Source organism: Odocoileus virginianus, chromosome 4, assembly GCF_023699985.2.
Source record: "Odocoileus virginianus isolate 20LAN1187 ecotype Illinois chromosome 4, Ovbor_1.2, whole genome shotgun sequence".
NCBI classification, from domain to species: domain Eukaryota; kingdom Metazoa; phylum Chordata; class Mammalia; order Artiodactyla; family Cervidae; genus Odocoileus; species Odocoileus virginianus.
The window spans coordinates 76377199-76397419 of NC_069677.1; the positions used below are offsets into that span (position 1 = coordinate 76377199).

General features: G+C 38.7%; 1 protein-coding gene and 1 pseudogene across 1 annotated transcript in view; one reads left to right on the forward strand and one right to left on the reverse strand.

Annotated features, from left to right (window-relative positions):
* Positions 1–20221, forward strand: part of MRPL3 (mitochondrial ribosomal protein L3) — a 50221-nt gene that overhangs the window by 12874 nt on the left and 17126 nt on the right. The window contains exons 5-6 of the mRNA XM_020880174.2: positions 5319–5418; positions 6994–7054. Coding sequence (XP_020735833.2) covers positions 5319–5418; positions 6994–7054 — 161 coding nt within the window. The remainder of the gene's footprint in view (positions 1–5318; positions 5419–6993; positions 7055–20221) is intronic.
* LOC139034699 (ATP synthase subunit d, mitochondrial pseudogene) lies at positions 12265–12794 on the reverse strand (annotated as a pseudogene).

Sequence of the window (20221 nt, forward strand, 5' to 3'; positions counted from 1 at the left end):
AGTGCATTTTCTTGGCAAAACTCTATTAGCCTTTGCCCTGCTTCATTCTGTACTCCAAGGTCAAATTTGCCTGTTACTCCAGGTGTTTCTTGACTTCCTAGTTTTTCATTCCAGTCCCCTATAATGAAAAGGACATCTTCTTTGGGTGTTAGTTCTAAAAGGTCTTGTATGTCTTCATAGAACCTTTCAACTTCAGCTTCTTCATCATTACTGGTTGGGCATAGACTTGGATTACCGTGATATTGGATGGTTTGCCTTGGAAACGAACAGAGATCATTGTTTTGTTTTGAGATTGCATCCAAGTACTGCATTTCAGACTCTTGTTGGCTGTGATGGCTACTTCATTTGTTCTAAGGGATTCCTGCCCATGGTAGTAGATATATTGGTTATCTGAGTTAAATCCACCTATTCCAGTCCATTTTAGTTTGCTGATTCCATGAATGTCGACGTTCACTCTTGCCATCTCTTGTTTGACCACTTCCAATTTGCCTTAATTCATGGACCTAACAGTCCAGGTGCCTGTCATATTGCTTTTTACAGCATCGGACCTTGCTTCTATCACCAGTCCCATCCACAACTGGGTGTTCTTTTTGCTTTGGCTCTGTCCCTTCATTCTTTCTGGAGTTCTTTCTCCACTCATCTCCAGTAGCATATTGGGCACCTACCAAACTGGGGAGTTCGTCTTTCAGTGTCCTATCTTTTTAGCCTTTTCATACTGCTCATGGGATTGTCAAGGCAAGAATACTGAAGTGGTTTGCCATTCCCTTCTCCAGTGGAACACATTTTGTCAGAACTCTCCACTGTGACCCATCCATCCATCTTGGGTGGCCCTACACGGAGTGGCTTCGTTTCATTGAGTTAGACAAGGCTGTGGTCCCTGTGATCAGATTGGCCAGTTTTCTGTGATTGTGGTTTCAGTCTGTCTCCCCTCTGATGCCCTCTCTCAGCATCTACTGTCTTACTGGGGTTTCTCTTACCTTGGATGTGGAGTATCTCTTCATGGCTGCTCCAGCAAAGTGCCGCCCTTGCTCCTTACCATGGATGTGGGGTATCTTCTCACAGCTGCTGCTCCGACCTTGGACGTGGGGTATCTCCTCTGGGCCGGCTCTCCTGACCTTGGATGTGGGGTATCTCCTCTTGGCTGCTCTGGCACTGTACAGCACGCCACTGCTTCTGGGGTAGTATGATTATCTTAACAGTATTCTTTCGATCCATTAGCACAGTATATCTTTCCATTTCTTTGTGTCATCTTCAGTTTCTTTCATCAGTGTCTTTTAGTTGTCCCAAGTATATATTTATTCCTAGTTTTTTGTGGTTTTTTGGGTACAATTGCATATGGAATTTGTTTTCTTTTTCTCTTTCTGTTCATTGTTAGTATATAGAAAAACAACAGATTTCTGTATATTAATTTTGTTTGCTGCCTCTTTACTGAATTCATTTTTTCTAAAAGTTTTTAAAAATTTTTCCATATATAGTATTATGTCAGCTACCAACAGTGATAGTTTTACTTCTTCCTTTCCTGTCTGGATTCCTTTTATTTCTCTTTCAAGGAGCTATATTTTTAAATGAAAACTTTTATGTTTGCTTTCATAGAAGAATTGAGTATGATTGAAGATGGAAAGCAGGGTCCTTGGTGATGCTGAATATCAGTCTTAGATTTCAGTATATGGGAAGTGAAACCATAGAGAGTAACAGGAATGAATGTATATTATCACTCTTGGAAGAAAGGACAGCTTCCGAGGGGCCTTTGAGGTAGAAAACAGTCTTCTGTGGACATCCAGAGCAGAACTGCTCAGTATTTGTTATGTGGTCTCACTGTGGGGCTGCAGGGGGATTCTCAGGCTGGGGAGAGGGGTGGCGTGTGGACTGATCCAAAACCAAAGTTCTCTGCCCTCAGGCCAGTGCCACCCGATTTCATGTCACCTAAGGGCAGCCTGCTCAGTAAGTTATAAACGGGCACAGTTCATATTTCAAACTGAAATAGCAAGTACCTTAAGTTTGCTGCATATTCAAATACATGTTCTTCAGATAATAGTGGCTTATCACTGGAACTGGGACTGGACATGTATTTAACAGACTTGCAGTAAGCTTTTCTGGGCATATATTTAACAGAAAGTGGTACATAGTGGGAGGAGATTATGGACCGAGAGACTGGGACAGGCAGGCACAGCTAAGCATATATAGAGTACTGTGGCTCATCAGGGCCCTGCAAGTGCTTTTTGTAGGATCAGAGGGGAAGCTGAGGGAGAGGGAACAGCAGGAAGATAAATACTGTTGATTATATTCTCATGAAAGAGGCTCTTCACATCAGGAAGTGTAAAGTGGTACAACTTTTTGGGTAAGTCTTACAGCAATCTATGTCAAGAGTGTTAATTTAAAAAGATAGGACATTATGTTAAGGAAATAAGTTGTCCATAAAATCTTCTATTCAAGAGTATTCACAATAGCACACAAAAAAACGTGAGAGTGGAGGGAAGAGCAGACAGCAGGACCTACCAGGAGCTGGGGATGGAACAGCCATCAAAGTGTCTGCTCTCTGGAAGCGTACATTTTGGTGCAGTTGGGTGTGAGTCAGAAGCAATTGTACAGAAAATAAACAACTCAGAAATATATATTATGACAGATGGAGGGAAGTGCTTTGAAGATTAATAAAGTGAGTTCAGGGTATTGCAAGAGAGAGAAAATGGTGCCATCTATTTTAGGTAAAATAATTAGGAAAGGTAGATTGATATTTGGGTGGAGACCAGAATAAAATGGGGGAGCATATCATACCAAAATCTGGCAGAGACATGAGGAGAGACATAAAGTGAGGGAGGTTAAGAGATACAGACTTCCAGTTGCAAAATAAATGAGTCATGGGTATGAGATGTACAGTGTGGGGAAGACAGTCAGTAATTATGTAATATCTTTGTATGTGACAGATGGTAACTAGGCTTATCATACTGATCCTTATGTAATGTATAGGAATATTGCATCACTTTGTTTTATATCAGGAACTAATAGTGTTATAGGTCAATTATACTTTAACAAACAAATTCATAGAAAAAGTTTTCAGATTTGTGGTTACCAGAGGCAGGTGATAGTGGGAAGGGGAATTGGATGAAGTTGGTCAAAAGATACAAGTTTTCAGTTATAAGGTAAATAAATACCAGGGTTAAAATGTACAATATGATAAATACAATTAACGCTACGGTGCATTAAATGTGTAAGCTAATCTTCTAACAGTTTTCATCAAAAAGAAAAAATTTGTTTTCCTTTTTTATCTACATGAGATGATGGATGGTCACTAAACTTATTGTGATAATCATTCTGTGATGTATGTAAGTCAAATCATTATTCTGTATACCTTAAACTTACACAGTATGGTATGTCAGTTATATCTCAATAAAACTGGAAGAAAAAATAGAAACAAATGGGCCAAATTTTGATAATTATTGACTCTGAATGTCAGCATTCATGCATATGTTTGAAATTTTCCTTAACAAAAGTGTACTGCTAAATTTAAAAAAAGTAAATCTCCCGTCTACAGTGGATAGAAGTGGTACAAACTTAAAAAGAACAGACATTTTAAATTTGCGTAACATATAGAATTCATATAAAATCCATAGTCTACTGGGGGAGAAGACTGAAATCCTGGAAAAGCATAGAAAATGTTTCCTTCTTGCCCTTTTTCAAAATAGTGAGGCGGACATTTTCCACAGCTGTAAACAGGATAGGCAGTTTCAGACTTTAAAGAGGAAAAGGGAAAACAAATCTGGCAGAATGGCCTTCTAGGCAGAGGGCCAGTAGGTGTGGAGGACCTCAGGTGGTTGTTTAGTGAGTTCTTAGACTGGTAAGGAACACATTGTCCCTGAGGCAGGGCAGGTTGGGAGAGTAGGTGGTGTTAGAACCTTGTAAACCATGGTGAGGACTTAGGACTTGATTCTGCATAAGATGCACACCATTGTGGAGATTGATGTAGCTTGAGTTTAGGATTGTGCCAGCCTGTGAATGGAAAATAGACCAGGGAGTCAGTCAGGATTATGGAAGTTGGAGAACTAATAGGAGGCTACTGAAATAATCCAGACAATATACAACTGGCTGGGATGGGGGTGAGAAGTGGCTGATGTGGCCTGTGTGTTTAGATAGAGGCTACAGGAATGGCTGTTGGATGGACATGAGATGTGCAAAAGAGAGGAGTTGTAGGTGACCACAGAATTTTTGGTCTAAACAGAAGTATAGAGCTGCTGTTGAGACTCAGAAGAAGAGGTGAGCAGACCTCATAGGGTAGGAGGCATGTTGAGTTCAAGTTTAAGATGTGTTGAACTTGAGTTGTTCTATGATATCAAAGTGAAATGTTGCCTTGGCAGTAGGGCAGAAGAATCTGTAGTTCAGAGTAGAATTTGGGATGGATATTGGAGAAGTGGGTCATTAACTTGTCCAAAAACCAGAGGGTAGTAGCTGGAAGTCAAGTGGAGGCCTTCCAAGGAGAGAGTGACTGCCTGTGCCCATTTTTGCTCACGTTTACCAGTGTCTGGTGATTTTAACCAGCATGTTTCACAGGGGCTAGAAGCCCTTGGTGAAGGTGGGTCTGAGAAAGGGAGGAGTGTTTGTGGCTGAAGAAAAGTTTTTGTTTTAATATGAGTTATTGTGATTCTTTATATGCTGATAGGAAAGTTCCAGTGGAAAAGGGGAAAATATTGATTAAGAAGGTGGTGGGGATGATTTCAGGAGTAAAGCCACTGATGGTGAGAGGGCTTAAGAATTAGTCCACAGTGGAGGATTTGGCTTTAATGAGAGCATTGACAGTTCATCTGTCATTGTGGTTCCCAGCCCCAGATTCACATCAGAAACATAGGGAATGCTGAAAACACACTGCTGCCTGGCTGCCCCCCAGACCAGTGAAGTTACAGGCTCCAAGCTGAGGCCCTGGCACTGGTATTCTCTGAGAGCTCCCTCTGTGCCTCGTGGCACCTGGAGAGGGGTGGGAGGATGACAATGTGTAAGGCTGATGCAGGCAGTTTGATCAGCTTGGTGAAAAAAGCTTGGGGAAGGTCTCTCAGTTTTCTTTTTTCAGTGAAGTGAGAAGCAACATTATCAGCTCAAAGCGTGGAGGAGAAGGGAAGAGAGTGATGGATGAAACTCTCACCTCCCTTAAATAAGGGGAATGAGGTACTGTTTGTTCATTAGCTAAGCAGAGTGCACTCTGATTTGTTTTATGGGCTGTTAGTAACTTAATTTAGATTTCTATGCATTAAATTCCACCTTTGTATTAAATTTTCTGTGCATTAAATTCCACATATTAAATGTGTTGTTTATATGTGCTGTTTTTCCTCTAGAAATCTACATCTATATTGGAATTTTACCAGGAACTTGGATTGCCACCAAAGCAGAAAGTTAAAATGTTTAACGTAACAGATAATGCTGTTATTAAGCCAGGTAATCTGAGATGGGGGAGAGGAGGGAGGTAAAAATACCCAAATATGTGATTTGTTTAATGTCAGCGCTTTCAATAAAGCTGAGTTCACAATACAAAGTCCCAAACATTTATTTTTAAATATAAAACCGTGTCTGATTTAATCACTAGGGACAAACAGGTCTTTTTCTTTTTTAAGTGGAAGGAACTGTAGAGAACTCTTTGTTTTCCATGAAAGAAGGAGGAACGCTTTTGTTTTTAGTGTACAGAGTGTTTCACATTTGGAAAAGCCTCTCCAAATAAGTAAGTGAACTTTTAAAATGTGAAGTTCACTGTTTGTAGGCTGGTATTTTATTAAGTGAGGAATAGATTCTCACTGCGATAGAATAAGAAAATATAGCCAGAAACAGAAAAGTGACTGACCATGGCACCTTGATGTAAAGATTCTTACTTAAAAATTCCAAAGTATTTTACGTACTCCACGGAATATCAAAAAGTCACATTTGGCAATATGATTATATTAGTTAATGGCATTTTGATGTCTTTGAACTTTAGAAAAGCTTCCTAATGTCTTGAACTTGGGTTCTTGAGAAGTGGACCGTAGAAGGATGTTTTAAGATTTGATATTTTAATACCTGAACTGAGTTTCTTGAGGTAGAATACAGTTGCAATAGGCCTTGTTAATTGGGGTGATAGAGTCGACCTTGATAAAAGCTAGAATTGAAGGGATTTTTTTAAGTGCAAATTTTTCATCTTTGAGGTAAGATGGAGTTAACTAGTATAAACATGAAGTCTGCGTTAACTTTTGCTATAGCTCAAACTGTATGATACTGGGTTTTTTTGTGGATGAAAAATGGCCAAATATCAATTCAGGTGATTCAGCCTCATAGAAATTTGATCATTTTCAATCTATTTTTTCTTAATTCAAGGTTTTTCTCTGCCCATATAAATCCACGTTGGGTCCTACTTAAAGGACCCTATCCTCTGAAACCCTTGCAGCACTTTACTCCTTGTTTTAAAACAAACACACATTAGCTTTTGATTATATTGGCTACTACATTGGTTGCAGTTTTTTTTTTTTTTGAAGTCTTACTGAGTGATGTTAATGTTGATTCCTATTTTTGGATAACTTACCTCCAATAGGAAAAAGAAAAGCCTTTGATATCCTACGTTTTTTTAGTCATTCTCTTATTTTTATTTTTCTTATTAGAAATGGGAAATATATCTTAATATATTGTTACTCACAAGAAAAAAACAAAGAATCTCATGTATTTACCAGCAGGAACAGTACTGTCACAGGAGTTGCCTGTTTCACCCAGTATTGTGGTGGCCTCTGAATGCACGAGCACATCAGTGGCTGTGGCTTGCTGACCTCGAGCACCATGTGCCCCATACTTCAGCCTCCATACTGTCCATTAAAATGCATTTATTGAGCAATTTTATTATTTTATTGATGTTTCTAATCATTAAAATTGCAGAAGAGACTATCCTGACATTTTGAAATCTGGTAGCTAGAAAGCTTCCTGTCTAGTTTGTTTAATGAAGTTGTTTCTGAGCTGACAAATTTCATATTGATTTTTTGTTTTCTTTTCATAAAGGCACTCCTCTTTATGCTGCTCACTTTCGCCCAGGACAATATGTGGATGTCACAGCCAAAACGTAGGTCCACATAACAGGTTTTTTTCGTTTTGTTTTCCTTGTACATTAAAAAACAGCAGAGTGAGTGAAAGAAGTGCAGTCTTTCAAAGTCAGTGAATAAAAGATAAGTAATCATTATTCTCATTCATAATTCTAATCTTTAATGCAACTGATGGTACCGGTTTTTAAATTGCACTGAATTAGTTTTGCCTGAAGAGTTTACATATTAAATTGAGATGTGTGCTTCTTGAGATGGGACTAAGAAAGGTTACATTATTCAAGTTCCTTGTGGGCTGGGCCCACATCTATTTGAAGACAAAAGGCTGCATATATCATGTTGGTAAAAGATACAGGAAGTAGTTAAATTACAAACATCTTGTACTGTAGAGCATTTTTGGAACTGTGTTAAAATCCCATTAGAAACTGGGAGAAGAAAACAGAATCACACCTTAGGCCTCTTCAGTAGCATGACATCATCTTTTGGCACTAGAAGGGACAAAATATTTTGTCATACATAAAGAAGAGTTCAGATTTGGTAGAAATGAACACTTATTTGTCACTCTAATAGAAATGCTGACTTTGTATCATACTTTAAGTTCAGCACTGGCTGGATAATCTCCAGGAAACTTTAGAACTTATAGAAGTAGTTTTTTAAAAATCAGTTGTGACAACCTAGAGGAGTGGAGTGGGAAGGACAGGGGAGGCTCAAGTGGAAGGGATGTATCTGTACTTCAGCTAATTCACATTGTGTGAATGTGAATGCTTTACAACATTGTAAAGCAGTTATTGTCCAGTTAAACATTTTAAAAGATGAGTTGATGTTAACTCACTATGGAATAAAGTCACCAAGCCCTTTTCAGTATCATTTCTTACAATCCATATGATCTAGGCTAAGCCTAGCTCCAGATATCAGCTCTCGTCCATTCTTTCGTTTGGCCATGCCGTGAGGCTTGTGAGATCTTAAGTTCCCCTACAGGGATTGAACCCCCAATCCATGGTAGTGAAAGCGCGTAGTCCTAACTACTGGACTGCCAGGGAATTCCCAAGCTCTCATTCACTCTTATTTCTTGTTCTGTTAACATTGATGACAGTTTCACTGCTTTATGTGTCTCAGTTTTCCTTTTGTCATTTCACAAGGTATGCAGCCTATGTTCCAGGAATATTCTGAGAACCGTTTGAAAATGAAAATAGCCTGAGGTGCTCTGGGATAACCTTAGATCATAGTGACTGAGCCAGAGCTGCTGCTTCTGTCCACAGAAACCAGACAAATCTAGTGTCAGTTTCCTAAATGCAGTCAGACACGTCTTCACTTCCTCATTATTATTGCCTATGGCCATGGCACACAGGTCCTAGGGACCTTAGGTTTTGATTAGCTATTTAGAAATGGAGGGGGTTTGGCCTGGAGAGGAGAGTAAGGCTTTAAAGAGACTGTGAACCGTCCTCTTCTCCCTTCTTCCTGATTGTTGTGAACTCATTCCTACTTGCTGGGGCCTCCGAAATTACTGGTCTCATGGTAACGTTTGTCCTGCGTACCCTTGTGAAGAAGTCAAAATATTGGAACTGTAAAGCTTTGGTTTGGGTAGATAGGGAGACATGTGTTATGAATCAGATGGTTTTACTTTTTAAATTACTAAATTATTACATATAATAAAATACTTCATGGTAATTTGTTAACTTACAGTTAATAATGTATGCTTTCCACTACATATTTCGTAGGATAAATGAGATATTCAGGAAGCCCCACAAAATCAGTTTCCTTTGTTAGCAGATGCCTTATGGCAGTGTTTGTGACTAGCTTGGATTGGAGCCTGGCCTTTTTAGTGTCTATGTTCAGTAGATGCTTTTATTTCATATGCTGTTGTTGGGTTTCTTTAACTTCTTCTTTTTTTTTTTAATTTTTTAATTGAAGGAAAATTGCTTTACCGTGTTGTGTTGGTTTCTGCCATACAGCAGTGCAAATCAGCCAAAGTTATACATACATTATTTCCCTCTTCAGCCTCCCTCCTCTCCCCCCATTCCTTAACTTCTCAGAAGCTGTTTTTAAAACTTCAGCCTTCTTGTGAGAGTGTGTTGGTTTTGTGTTTTAAGAGCATGTATCTAGAAGACAAGAGTGTGTACAGCCATGTGCATTTCAGCCTGAGGACTGAACAGCTGATGAGAACTGAGAGAGGAACTAGCCTTAGGCTTTAAACTGTGGAGAAGGGGGACCTATATTTGTTGTGTGGCTGCTGTACCACCTTCTGTCTGACTGTATAATGTGTGCACGGTACTCTAGTGTGTGTACCTGTTGGGGGTATTACCTGAGATCAAAGTGAAACAAACTGATCTTTCACTCAATGCTGCTGATAGCTATAGTTTTCATAGCTGGTGTGTTATTATGGCCTCAGGGTGCTTGTAAGTGCTTTCAGATTTACAGAACTGTGTCCTCCTCATGTGGAGATGTTTTGGATCGCTCCTGAGCAGGCTTGCATCTAAGCTACACACAGTCCTGGTGGCAGCTGTCACTGCCATTGACTTTCCCCATATGTGTGTACCTGTGTGCATGCACGCATACATGAATCTGCTTGCTTTTCTTTCTCCCCTTTGAATTCTTCTGTCTCCTTCCATGATGCTTCTCTCTTTTTGAACAGCTCCCCCAGCTTGGAGTTTTAGTCCTTTACAGCCAGTGAGAATGTTTTTTCCTTGTTGACTATAAATGGAACCATTACCTTTTGGACATAGGCTCCAAGTTGTGGCGGTCAACTTTGTCCTCCTTTTTTGTACTTTGTCCTCCTTTTGCAGCCCCTGTTTTAATATTTTGAAACTTCTAGGTTCCATCATCTTGATTATTAATGATGTTACAGATGTACACACTGGAGAAAAAGTGTTGCACTGACATAGCTGGGTCAGATGAGGAACAAGGGTTCATAGCCTGGAGCATCAGTTCCCATGCTTGAGTGGGCCTCAGCATCTCCAAGAAGGCTTGTTAAACAATCTTCTGTCTCCTGCCAATCTTCAGATTCATTAGATCTGGAGAAGTACCTGAGAATTTGCATTTCCAGCAAGTTCCCACGTTGTGTGGATGCTGCTAGTCCAGGGACCACACTGAGAACCACCGGACTGAAGAACAGGAACTCATCAGTGAACTTGCTTTTCTGTGCTCCTTTACCCAGCACGGAGTCCCAGCGCCTGCCTTTTCTCAGCTCTACTCAAATTAGTCCTGAGAAATCTGTATGCAGGTCAAGAAGCAGCAGCTAGAACCAGACATGGAACAACAGACTGGTTCCAAATTGGGAAAGGAGTATGTCAAGGCTGAATATTGTCACCCTGCTTATTTAAATTATATGCAGAGTAAATCATGTGAAATCCTGAGCTGGCTGAAGCACAAGCTGGAATCAGGATTGCCAGGAGAAATACCAATAACTTCAGATATGCAGATGACACCATCCTTATGGTAGAAAGTGAAGAAGAACTAAAGAACCTCTTGATGAAAGTGAAAGAGGAGAGTAAACAAGTTGGCTTAAAACTCAGCATTCAAAAAACAAAGATCTTGGCATCTAGTCCCATCACTACATGGCGATTAGATGGGGAAACAATGGAAACAGTGGCAGACTTTATTTTTGGGGGGCTCCAAAATCACTGCAGATGGTGACTGCAGCCATGAAATTAAAAGACGCTTGCTCGTTGGAATAAAAGCTATGACCAACCTAGACAACATATTAAAAAGCAGGAGCATTTCTTTGCCCACAAAGGTCCATCTAGTCAAAGCTATGGTTTTTCCAGTAGTCGTGTATGGATGTGAGAGTTGGATCATAAAGAAAGCTGAGCACGAAAGAATTGATGCTTTTGAAATGTGGTGTTGGAGAAGATTCTTGAGAGTCCCTTGGACTGCAAGGAGATCCAACCAGTCCGTCCTAAAGGAAGTCAGTCCTGAATATTCAGTGGAAGGACTGATGCTGAAGCTGAAGTTCCAGTACTTTGGCCACCTGATGTGAAGAGCTGACCCATTGGGAAAGACGCTGATGCTGGGAAAGATTGAAGGCAGAAGAAGGGGGTGACAGAGGATGAGATGGTTGGATGGCATCACCAACTCTATGGACATGTGTTTGAGCAAGCTCCAGGGGTTGATGATGGAAAGGGAAGCCTGGTGTGCTGCACTCCATGGGGTCGGACACAACTGAGCAACTGAACTGAACTGAACTCAACTGATAACATATGGACATCTGTTTTAAAGTACGAAAGTCTAATCAATCTGATTTCAAATAACATTGCAGTAATAGTAAGCCTGTGTATCACCTACATTTTAGTTAGCATGAAACTGAAAACTGGTCTCTTTAGTAACTGGCTTCATCATCTCCTTTCCATTAGAGGTTAATTTGAGACTTGTTTTTAATTGAAATTTACTTTTCTCATGTTGTAATAATTACATTTAATTGTTAAGTCTACACTTTTATTTTGAGTATTTCAAATTTTTTACCATATATTTTCAGTTTTAATTACTGGATTAAATATATGTTAGAAATAACTTAAGAAAAATTTAAAATAGAAAAATACTAATTTAAGAAAATGTAGTGTTAATAGAATCTATCTACTTGAAGAACAAAATTGTCCACAGACATCGTCTTTTAAATGACCAGTAACCAACACTAGCAACCCCCTCTTTTTTTACATTTAAAAAAAATTATTTATTTTTAATTGGAAGATAATTGCTTTACAGTATTGCGTTGGTTTCTGCCATGCATCAACGTGAATCAGCCATAGACATACATACGTCCCTTCCCTTTTGAACCTCTATCTCACCCCTCTAGGTTGTTACAAAGCCCCAGCTCGAGTTCCGTGCCTCATATAGCAAATTCCCACTGGCTATCTGTTTTACATGTGGTAAATGTATATGTTTTCATGCTACTCTCTCCATTTGTCCCACCGTCTCCTTCCGCCCACTGTGTCCTCAAATCTGTTCTCTATGTCTGCATCTCCATTGCTGCTCTGCAAATAGGTTCATCAGTACCATCTTTCTACATTCCATATATATGCATTAATATACGATGTTTGTTTTTCTCTTTCTGACTTACTTCATTCTGCATGATAGGCTCTAGGTTCATCTGCCTCATTAGAACTGGCTCAAATGTATTCCTTTTTATGGCTAGGAGTCTCTTCTTGAAGACTTCTGTAAATTGTCTTTTCACTATGTAATTATATTTAATGTCCAGAGTTTATAATTCAGGGGCCAGAGCTTTCTCCCAGACTGAAATTTATAAATTCTCATTTGGCTTGTGAGGCTAATAGGAGTACTTTTTCTTGTCTAATATGGTTTCTGGGAAAACTTCATTCAAGAATGTCCTCAGTGGTCATCTGATCAAGTGTGATTATGTTCCTCATCTTCTCCAGCTCTTTCTCATATTCCTCAGTTCTGGTCTTTGAGAGAGACAGAAACTCAGCACAGCTTTTCACATCTTCTTTTTCTTCAGTGTCTCCCTGGGCAGTGTATTTATCCTCGGGCATAGGAACCTTCGGGGCATTAACTTCTCAAAGTCATCTTTCAGGCCAGCCTTTGCCACATGGGCCTTGTAAGCCCCGTCAGTGGCATGTGGTTTCTCAGGCAGGTTAGCCAACCTGGAGGTGAGGGTCTCCTTCCAGAATTTCAAGGAATTAGCAGTGGCCTTTGGGAGATAATCTCCCTGAAAGCTACCCAGTCAATGGCTTTTAGAGCAAGTTTCCATCCAGCTATATTGAGGACCTTTATTGCCCCGGGGCCCACAGTCCACAACAGGCTTCCCTGCATTTTTAAAATGTTCCTCTCTTAATGATTATGTTGGAAAATCTGCTTACATTGAAAAAAAACATTGTGTTTACCTGTGCTGTAGTTTTAAACCAGAAATAGTTTTTTATCTAGAGTCTGAGAATACAAATTCTATTTAGATTATGTGGGAAAGATCCTTAACACCTAATATATGAAACTATTCTATCAGAATAATTTTTCAGTTTTCATTATTCTATAAATAGACAATAAGTATCAGTTTTATGTAATTTATTCTAATTAAAGTCTAACATATATAATGATGCATTCCCCACACTACCACGACTGCCACTAGGTAGTGGTACTACCTGGTATACTAGGACCCTTTCAAAGACTATATTCTTGTTCTGTAATGGCGATTATATTCCACTGCAATTTCTAACAGATGATGGGTTTAGAGGTTCAATGTTTTTCCTTTTCTTTCTCTCTCAATTTTGAGGAGGAAACATCTCTAGATAATGTAGAAAGAGTCATTAAGATAAAATATGACTGTTGATTCTACCCTTAACATATGATGTTTAGTCCATTGTTTTCTGTTGAATTCTAGCAGTTCTTATTTTAACTTTTGAGTTTTTCTTTTTTCTTTTTTTTTTTAAAGGAGAAAACTCAGGAAAGAATGAAAGTAAGATAAACAAAAAGAAAGCTGTAAATACACATTCTGCATTGTTTAGGAGAAAAATGTTAGGTCTCTCTTAAAGAACTTGGAAGACACTGGTGATAGTGATGAGCCCATACTGGTGGGCATGGGACACTTTCCTGCCAGGTGTCTTACTGAACTTTGAATTCATGACAGTGGCATGCCTGAAGTAATTTCTGAAATCAGATTGAAATCAGAAAACAGGCCATTCAGTTACTTAAAATATTTTTTTCTTTATGTTAAGATCATCTAAAAATCTGTCTATGAGTCTGGGCTAATGAAAGCAGCCCATATGTTTTCAGGCATAATCTTATTACTTAAATAGCAATTTCTGACATAATCTTAGAATTTTTGAAGTTATCAGTGTCCTTTAAATCCTCATTACCCTTTGACTCAAAGTAGAAAAATATGTATGTGTGCTCAGTCATGTTCAACTCTTTGTGATGCAGTGGACTGTAGCCCACCAGGCTCCTCTGTCCATGGGATTTCCCAGGCAAGAATACTGGAATGGGTTGCCATTTCCATCTCCAAGGGATCTTCTTGACCCAGGGATTGAACCCACATCTCTTGTGTCTCCTGCATTGGCAGGCAGATTCTTTACCACTGAGCCACCTGGGAACCCCGAAGAGAAGCAGTGGCCCGGAGAGACAGATAGGGTACTTACTTTGACAGTGTTGTCACTGGTAGTAAAAATGAAAGGAGTAGGAAAGAGTTAATTTGGGTTCTTTCATTAAAACATCAAAATACATACAGAAATATTGTTCAGCAGAGCCTTCCGGTGATTAAAAAGCTAGGTAGGTTCTAACAAATTGGAGACTCTTTTGAGCTATTTGCTCAGTCCTACATACTGTTCAGAGAAGGGTGCTTCCACACTCTCAGAAGCTCGAGGGAAAACAAGATACATGCTGCCTTCAGGGAACAATTGTTCTCCAGCCCTGCACATTTTAATAAGTTACTTTACTTACTGGTTATTCAAAGCAGTAAAATTTTAAGCATATTAGTGAAAAAATTTATAAATGAATAAACTATAGAGGGAAGTAGTCTCTGTGAAAAAACTGTTTTCTCAGGCAGTCAAAGTGAGGTGGTCTAGGGAGCGTGGTCAAAGCATGGCTCTGCTTCTCAGCAGCTCTGTGACCTAGACAGCTTTCTTAACCTCTCTGTCACCTCATCTTTGTTGTTGTTCACTTGCTTAGTTATGTCTGACTCTTTGCCACCCCACGGACTGCAGCACACCAGGCTTCCCCGTCCTTCATTGTCTCCTGGAGTTTGCTCAAACTCATGTCCATTGAATCAGTGATGCCATCCAACCATCTCATCCTCTGTCTCCCCCTTCTCCTGCCTTCAGTCTTTCCCAGCATCAGGGTCCTTTCCAATGAGTTGGCTCTTCGCATCAGGTGGCCAGAGTATTGGAGCTTCAGCATCAGTCCTTCCAATGAATATTCAGGATTGATTTCCTTAAGGATTGACTGTTTTGATCTCCTTGCTATCCACAGGACTCTCAAAAGTCTTCTCTAGCATCACAGTTAGAAAGCATCAATTCTTCAGCACTCAGCCTTCTTTATGGTCCAACTCTCACATCCATACATGACTGCTGGAGAAACCATAGCTTTGACTATATGGACCTTTATTGGCAAAGTGATAATTCTCCTGTTTTCATATGCTGTCTAGATTGGTCATAGCTTTCCTTCCAAGCAGCAAGCGTCTTTTAATTTCATGACTGCAATCACCATCTGCAGTGATTTTGGAGCCCAAGAAAATAAAGTCCCTCACTGTTTCCATTTTTTCCCTGTTGTGTTTGCTATGAAGTGATGGGACTGGATGCCATGATCTGTTTTTTTGAATGTTGAGTTTTAAGCCAGTTTTTTCACTCACCTCTTTCACTTTCATCAAGAGCCTCATCTTTAACATGAGACTAATCATACCACCTGCCTCATAGCCTCCTAGTGTTAAGACTGAATGAAATAATGCACATAAGGCTCTTAGCTCAAGATCTGGGATGTAGTAAATGCTCAAAAGTATTGGCTACTTTCACTATTACTGTTTTTTCATTTGTTTCAAATATTTTGTTTTGGTTTCGAAATTTTAAAGGAAAAATCTATGTTTTCCTCAATAGGAAATATCTTTTAAAATGAATTAACTACATTAAGTTATTTAGAATTCAATTGTGGTGTTTTCTGATACATCAAGTTATTGCCTCTTAAACTGTTTTGTATAGCCAAGTAGTAACCTTACAAAGCACTGTAGGTAATTTTAAGGATACATAATACCTGCCACATTTAGAATTTACAGTGTAATGAGGATGACCTTGAAATAGCTCCATGCTTCTCTGATATGCTGCTTTATTTTTGCTTTACTCTGTTTATCAGGAGGCAGTGTGACCTGGGTTGAAAGCATAACCAGATGCTTTCATTTACCGGGGATTTAACCTTGGGCTAGTGACTTAACTTCTCTGGATACATTTCATTATTTTTAACATAAAGGTTTAGGATTAAATGGTTTCTAAGTTTCTTCTTTTTTTTTTTTTAAATGTGGGTTTTGGGGTTTTTTAAATTTTTTATTTAGTTTTTTTTTTTAAGTATAGTCGATTGACAATATTATGTTAGTTTCAGGTGTACAGCAAAGTGATTAAGTTATATATATACATCCTTTTTCATATTCTTTTTCATTATGGTTTATCACAAGATACTGAATATAGTTCCCTGTACTGTATGGTCGGACTTTGTTGATTATCTGTTGTATACATAGTACTTTGTGTCTGCTAATCCCAAACTCCCAATTGATCCCTCTCCTACCCTTTTCCCTTTTAGTAACCATAAGTTTGTGTTCTGTATCTGTGAGTCTATTTCTGTTTTTTTAAATAAGTTCATTTGTATCAGGGTTTTTATTTTTAGATTCTACATATTTCTAAGTTCCTTTCAGTTATATAAATCTGTTTCCAAAAAATAATCCCTCAATTTCCCAAGTGGCATAATTCACTGTTTTCTATATTAATGAAGAAGTAATACTCAGAAAACTGTTTTGTCTTTTCATGATGTTACTTGAATTATTTGAATTTTCTGTCTGGAGAAGAACAGACTGAACTTAGGACAGCAAACATGGTGTGTCTGGGTTTAATTAGGACAGCCAGAAAATGTTCGCTTCTATAAAAGGGCCGAAAAGAATCACTGCGCGTTTGGCTCTTTGTCCTACTGAATGAGGGACTTCCCTGGTGGCTCAAATGGTAAAGAATCTGCCTGCAATGCAGGAGATGCAGGTTCGATCCCTGTGTCAGGAAGATCCCCCGGAGAAGGAGTGGCAACCCATTCTAGTATTCTTGCCTGGAGAATCCCATGGACAGGAGCCTGGCAGGATACAATCCATAGGGTTGCCAATGAGTCGGACCCAACTTAGCAGCTTAAACAACAACTAATGAATGATCTAGATTTAATGTCAGAAAGCTGTAAGCGGGGCACACTTAGCCGTCAGTTGTTGATAAAAATATTCCCAGATATTGATGGGAGCTTTATAGTTTTTCGACAGAAACAGAATACCTCCTGTTCAGGTCATGCTGTCTCAAAATCATCCTGGAGAGTAACAGCCAAACAGATCTTCCATGCTAGCTTTTACCTTGTGTGTGATGAAACACGGAGCCCCTGAAACATTGCACGGTGACTTACCTGTGTGTTCAGGAGCTGTTTTGCATCTCTGATTGAATAGGATTAGACAAGAATGCTGCATTGGGTGGAAACTGACTTCAGACATTTACAGGGTTCTTCAGTGGCCAGGGCAAGACTTGGTGAAATTCCTTCACAATTCCTCAGAGGACTCAGGATGGATGGACTTGAGAGTACTCCTCACCTATAGATCTTTTATTTTATCCTCATATACAAGTGTATCCAGAACCATGCAATCAAAGGTAGTTACCAAAGGTCCATCTAGTCAAGGCTGTGTTTTTTCCAGTAGTCATGTATGGATCTGAGAGTTGGACAGTGAAGAAAGCTGAGCACTGAAGAGTTGATGCTTTTGAACTGTGGTGTTGGAGAAGACTCTTAAGAGTCCCTTGGACTGCAAGAAGATCCAACCAGTCCATCCTAAAGGAGATCAGTCCTGGGTGTTCATTGGAAGGACTGATGTTGAAGCTGAAACTCCGGTACTTTGGCCACCTCATGCAAAGAGTTGACTCATTGGAAAAGACCCTAATGCTGGGAAGGATTGGGGGCAGGAGGAGAAGGGGACGACAGAGGATGAGATGGCTGGATGGCATCACTGACTCGATGGACATGGGTTTGGGTAGACTTCGGGAGTTGGTGATGGACAGGGAGGCCTGGCGTGCTGCAATTCATGGGGTCGCAAAGAGTCAGACACAACTGAGTGACTGAACTGAACTGAACTGAACCCACTAAGTAGGGAAATATTTGATGGATGTGTATTAAATCTTTATATCTGCTGGTAGACATTTAGGTGTTTGTCAGAGTGTGACAGGGAAATGAAATTCATAGTAGTAATCTCTGGAGATTTATGAAATACAGTTAGAAACACTAAATTATGCATTGTCTTCTGCAAAGTTCTTAATAGTCAGACCTTCACACCCTTCCTCCCCTTTTCTTAATACAGTCTTAAACTTTTATTAAAAAGCCTGTTATATACAGCATTTGAAAACTATAGAACCGAATCAAGGAAATAATTGTTTCTTCCAGACACAGTTAAAGCCAGTAACAGAGTTACTCTGAGTTCTGGTAGGTAGGGCACTACTTTTAGATACTGCACAATTCCTGTGCTTCATTAAAGTATAGTGAGGAAAAACACCGAGAAACAGGACAATAAAGTCTAAATTTAAATCATATCTCTGAGATTTTTTGACATTTTGTTTTCGCAAGTATGAATGCTGAAATAAAGAACACTTTTTGTTTTCCTAATTTTCATATATGTTTCACTAGATTTGGACCTTAACATTGTGTTCTTAGCTGATTTGGATTTTCCTTTATTTCATTTATTCCACTGTCATTAAAAATGGCAGCAAAAAAGGGGTGGGTGAGATTAAAGCATATTATGTATTTTGTATCCCTTTTAGTGAGATGAAGGTTTTATTTTATGCGACCTGTGAAAATTCTGTGTTGGAACTGTGCATGGGTATACTAAGTGTATATTCCTTCATTTCCTGGTTTTGTTTTGTTTTTGTTCTCCAGTTGGGTGACAACTGAGAGAAACAAAGGAATAGACACCTGTTCTGCACCCCCACCCCCAACCCTGGAGCAACAGGTGCCTTTTGTTCTCTATGGTCTCAATTCAGCCAGTGATTTGTCACATCATGTGTGTCTTATCCTTTTGTTTAAAGGTTATTTATTGAAGAGGCTCCCATTGTACGCAGTATAACAACATGATGTGTTCTAGAACTAGATTGAAAAACAGTCTGTAATTAGCTGATAGTAATTAACACTTTCAGGATACCACTTTGATTTTGTAATCATCTGCTGGTAAAATGAGCTAAATTATCTTCTGAAATTTACCCAGAATGTTTTTTTGTTTTTTTTTTTTTAACCAGTGCACACTTGCATGCTCTCTCTGTAAGCAGGGGCTGAATCAGTTTGAGAACTCAGAAGGTACCAACAAACTTTCTACCAAGAATGACCACTGTTAGTGTTTTGAAACCATGCTCACTGTAGATTTGGCATTGCCACTCCCTTCCCTTTTTTTCTTTAAAGTGTTATTTGCTGAACGTATCATAAGTTCAAGTGGCTTTTTAGGTACTTTTCTATTTTTAAATTGCAAAGCATTTATTTTTCAAATACATTCTAAAATTCAGTGTTAAGTTTCTGAAGCAAAACTGCAGTAAAATATCTTATTATTTACTTCCTAGATGCTAATCTTCCAAAGTTTATGGTGACTTTTCAGTGAATATTGAAATTTATTAAATTTCTACTTTACCTCTTTGATCAATGATAAGCATTATTTTGAGTTCTTGAGGCCAAAAAGAATTATGTACAGGCACGCCTTGGATATATTACAGTTCAGTTCCACACCACTGTGGTAAAGCAAGTCAAACAAATTTTTTCATTTCCTAGTGCATGTAGAAATTATGTTTACATTGTATTGTCTGTTAAGAGTACAATAGCATTATGTCTAAAAAAAACAATGTATGTACCTTAAAAATACTTCATGGCTTTTTAAAAAGAAACCATCATCTGATCACACAAGGTTGCCACAGCCTTTCAAATTGTAAAATCCACAGTATCTGTGGAGCCCAATAAAACAAGGTGTGCTGGTCAGTGTATACCATAAGTGATGTGTTAGTTGTTTAATGTGTAAAAAAGCTACATTTAAATTATTCATATACAAATAGCTTTGACCTGTGATTTGATAATATTCAGCTGTTATATCCTATACATATTTGTATTGTTTTTATGTTGATATCATCTTCATTTGTCTAAAACAAGTCATCTTAGTCAGGTGAGCTTATTTACTTCAATTCGTTACTCTCTGATGATTATTTAGTGATAGCTTTGTTAAATTAAGGGAATGTAACATTTAAAAAGGTTGACATATTATTAATATCTAATGAAAGGTAGAGAAATTGATTTTATCTTAAGGGTCTGTAAAATATACCTGATAGAGTCTTACAACTCATTCTAGGCATTTCTTTGTATCATTCATCCTGATATATTTGACAATCAGAGACAAACTTTAATATTTTTTGAACCTTAATATTGTTTCTGTCTACATTGCATGATGTTTCTCTAGTTAGCAGAATTTGAAAATTGAATGGTTTTGTTTAAAAATTGAAATATTAGACCTTTAA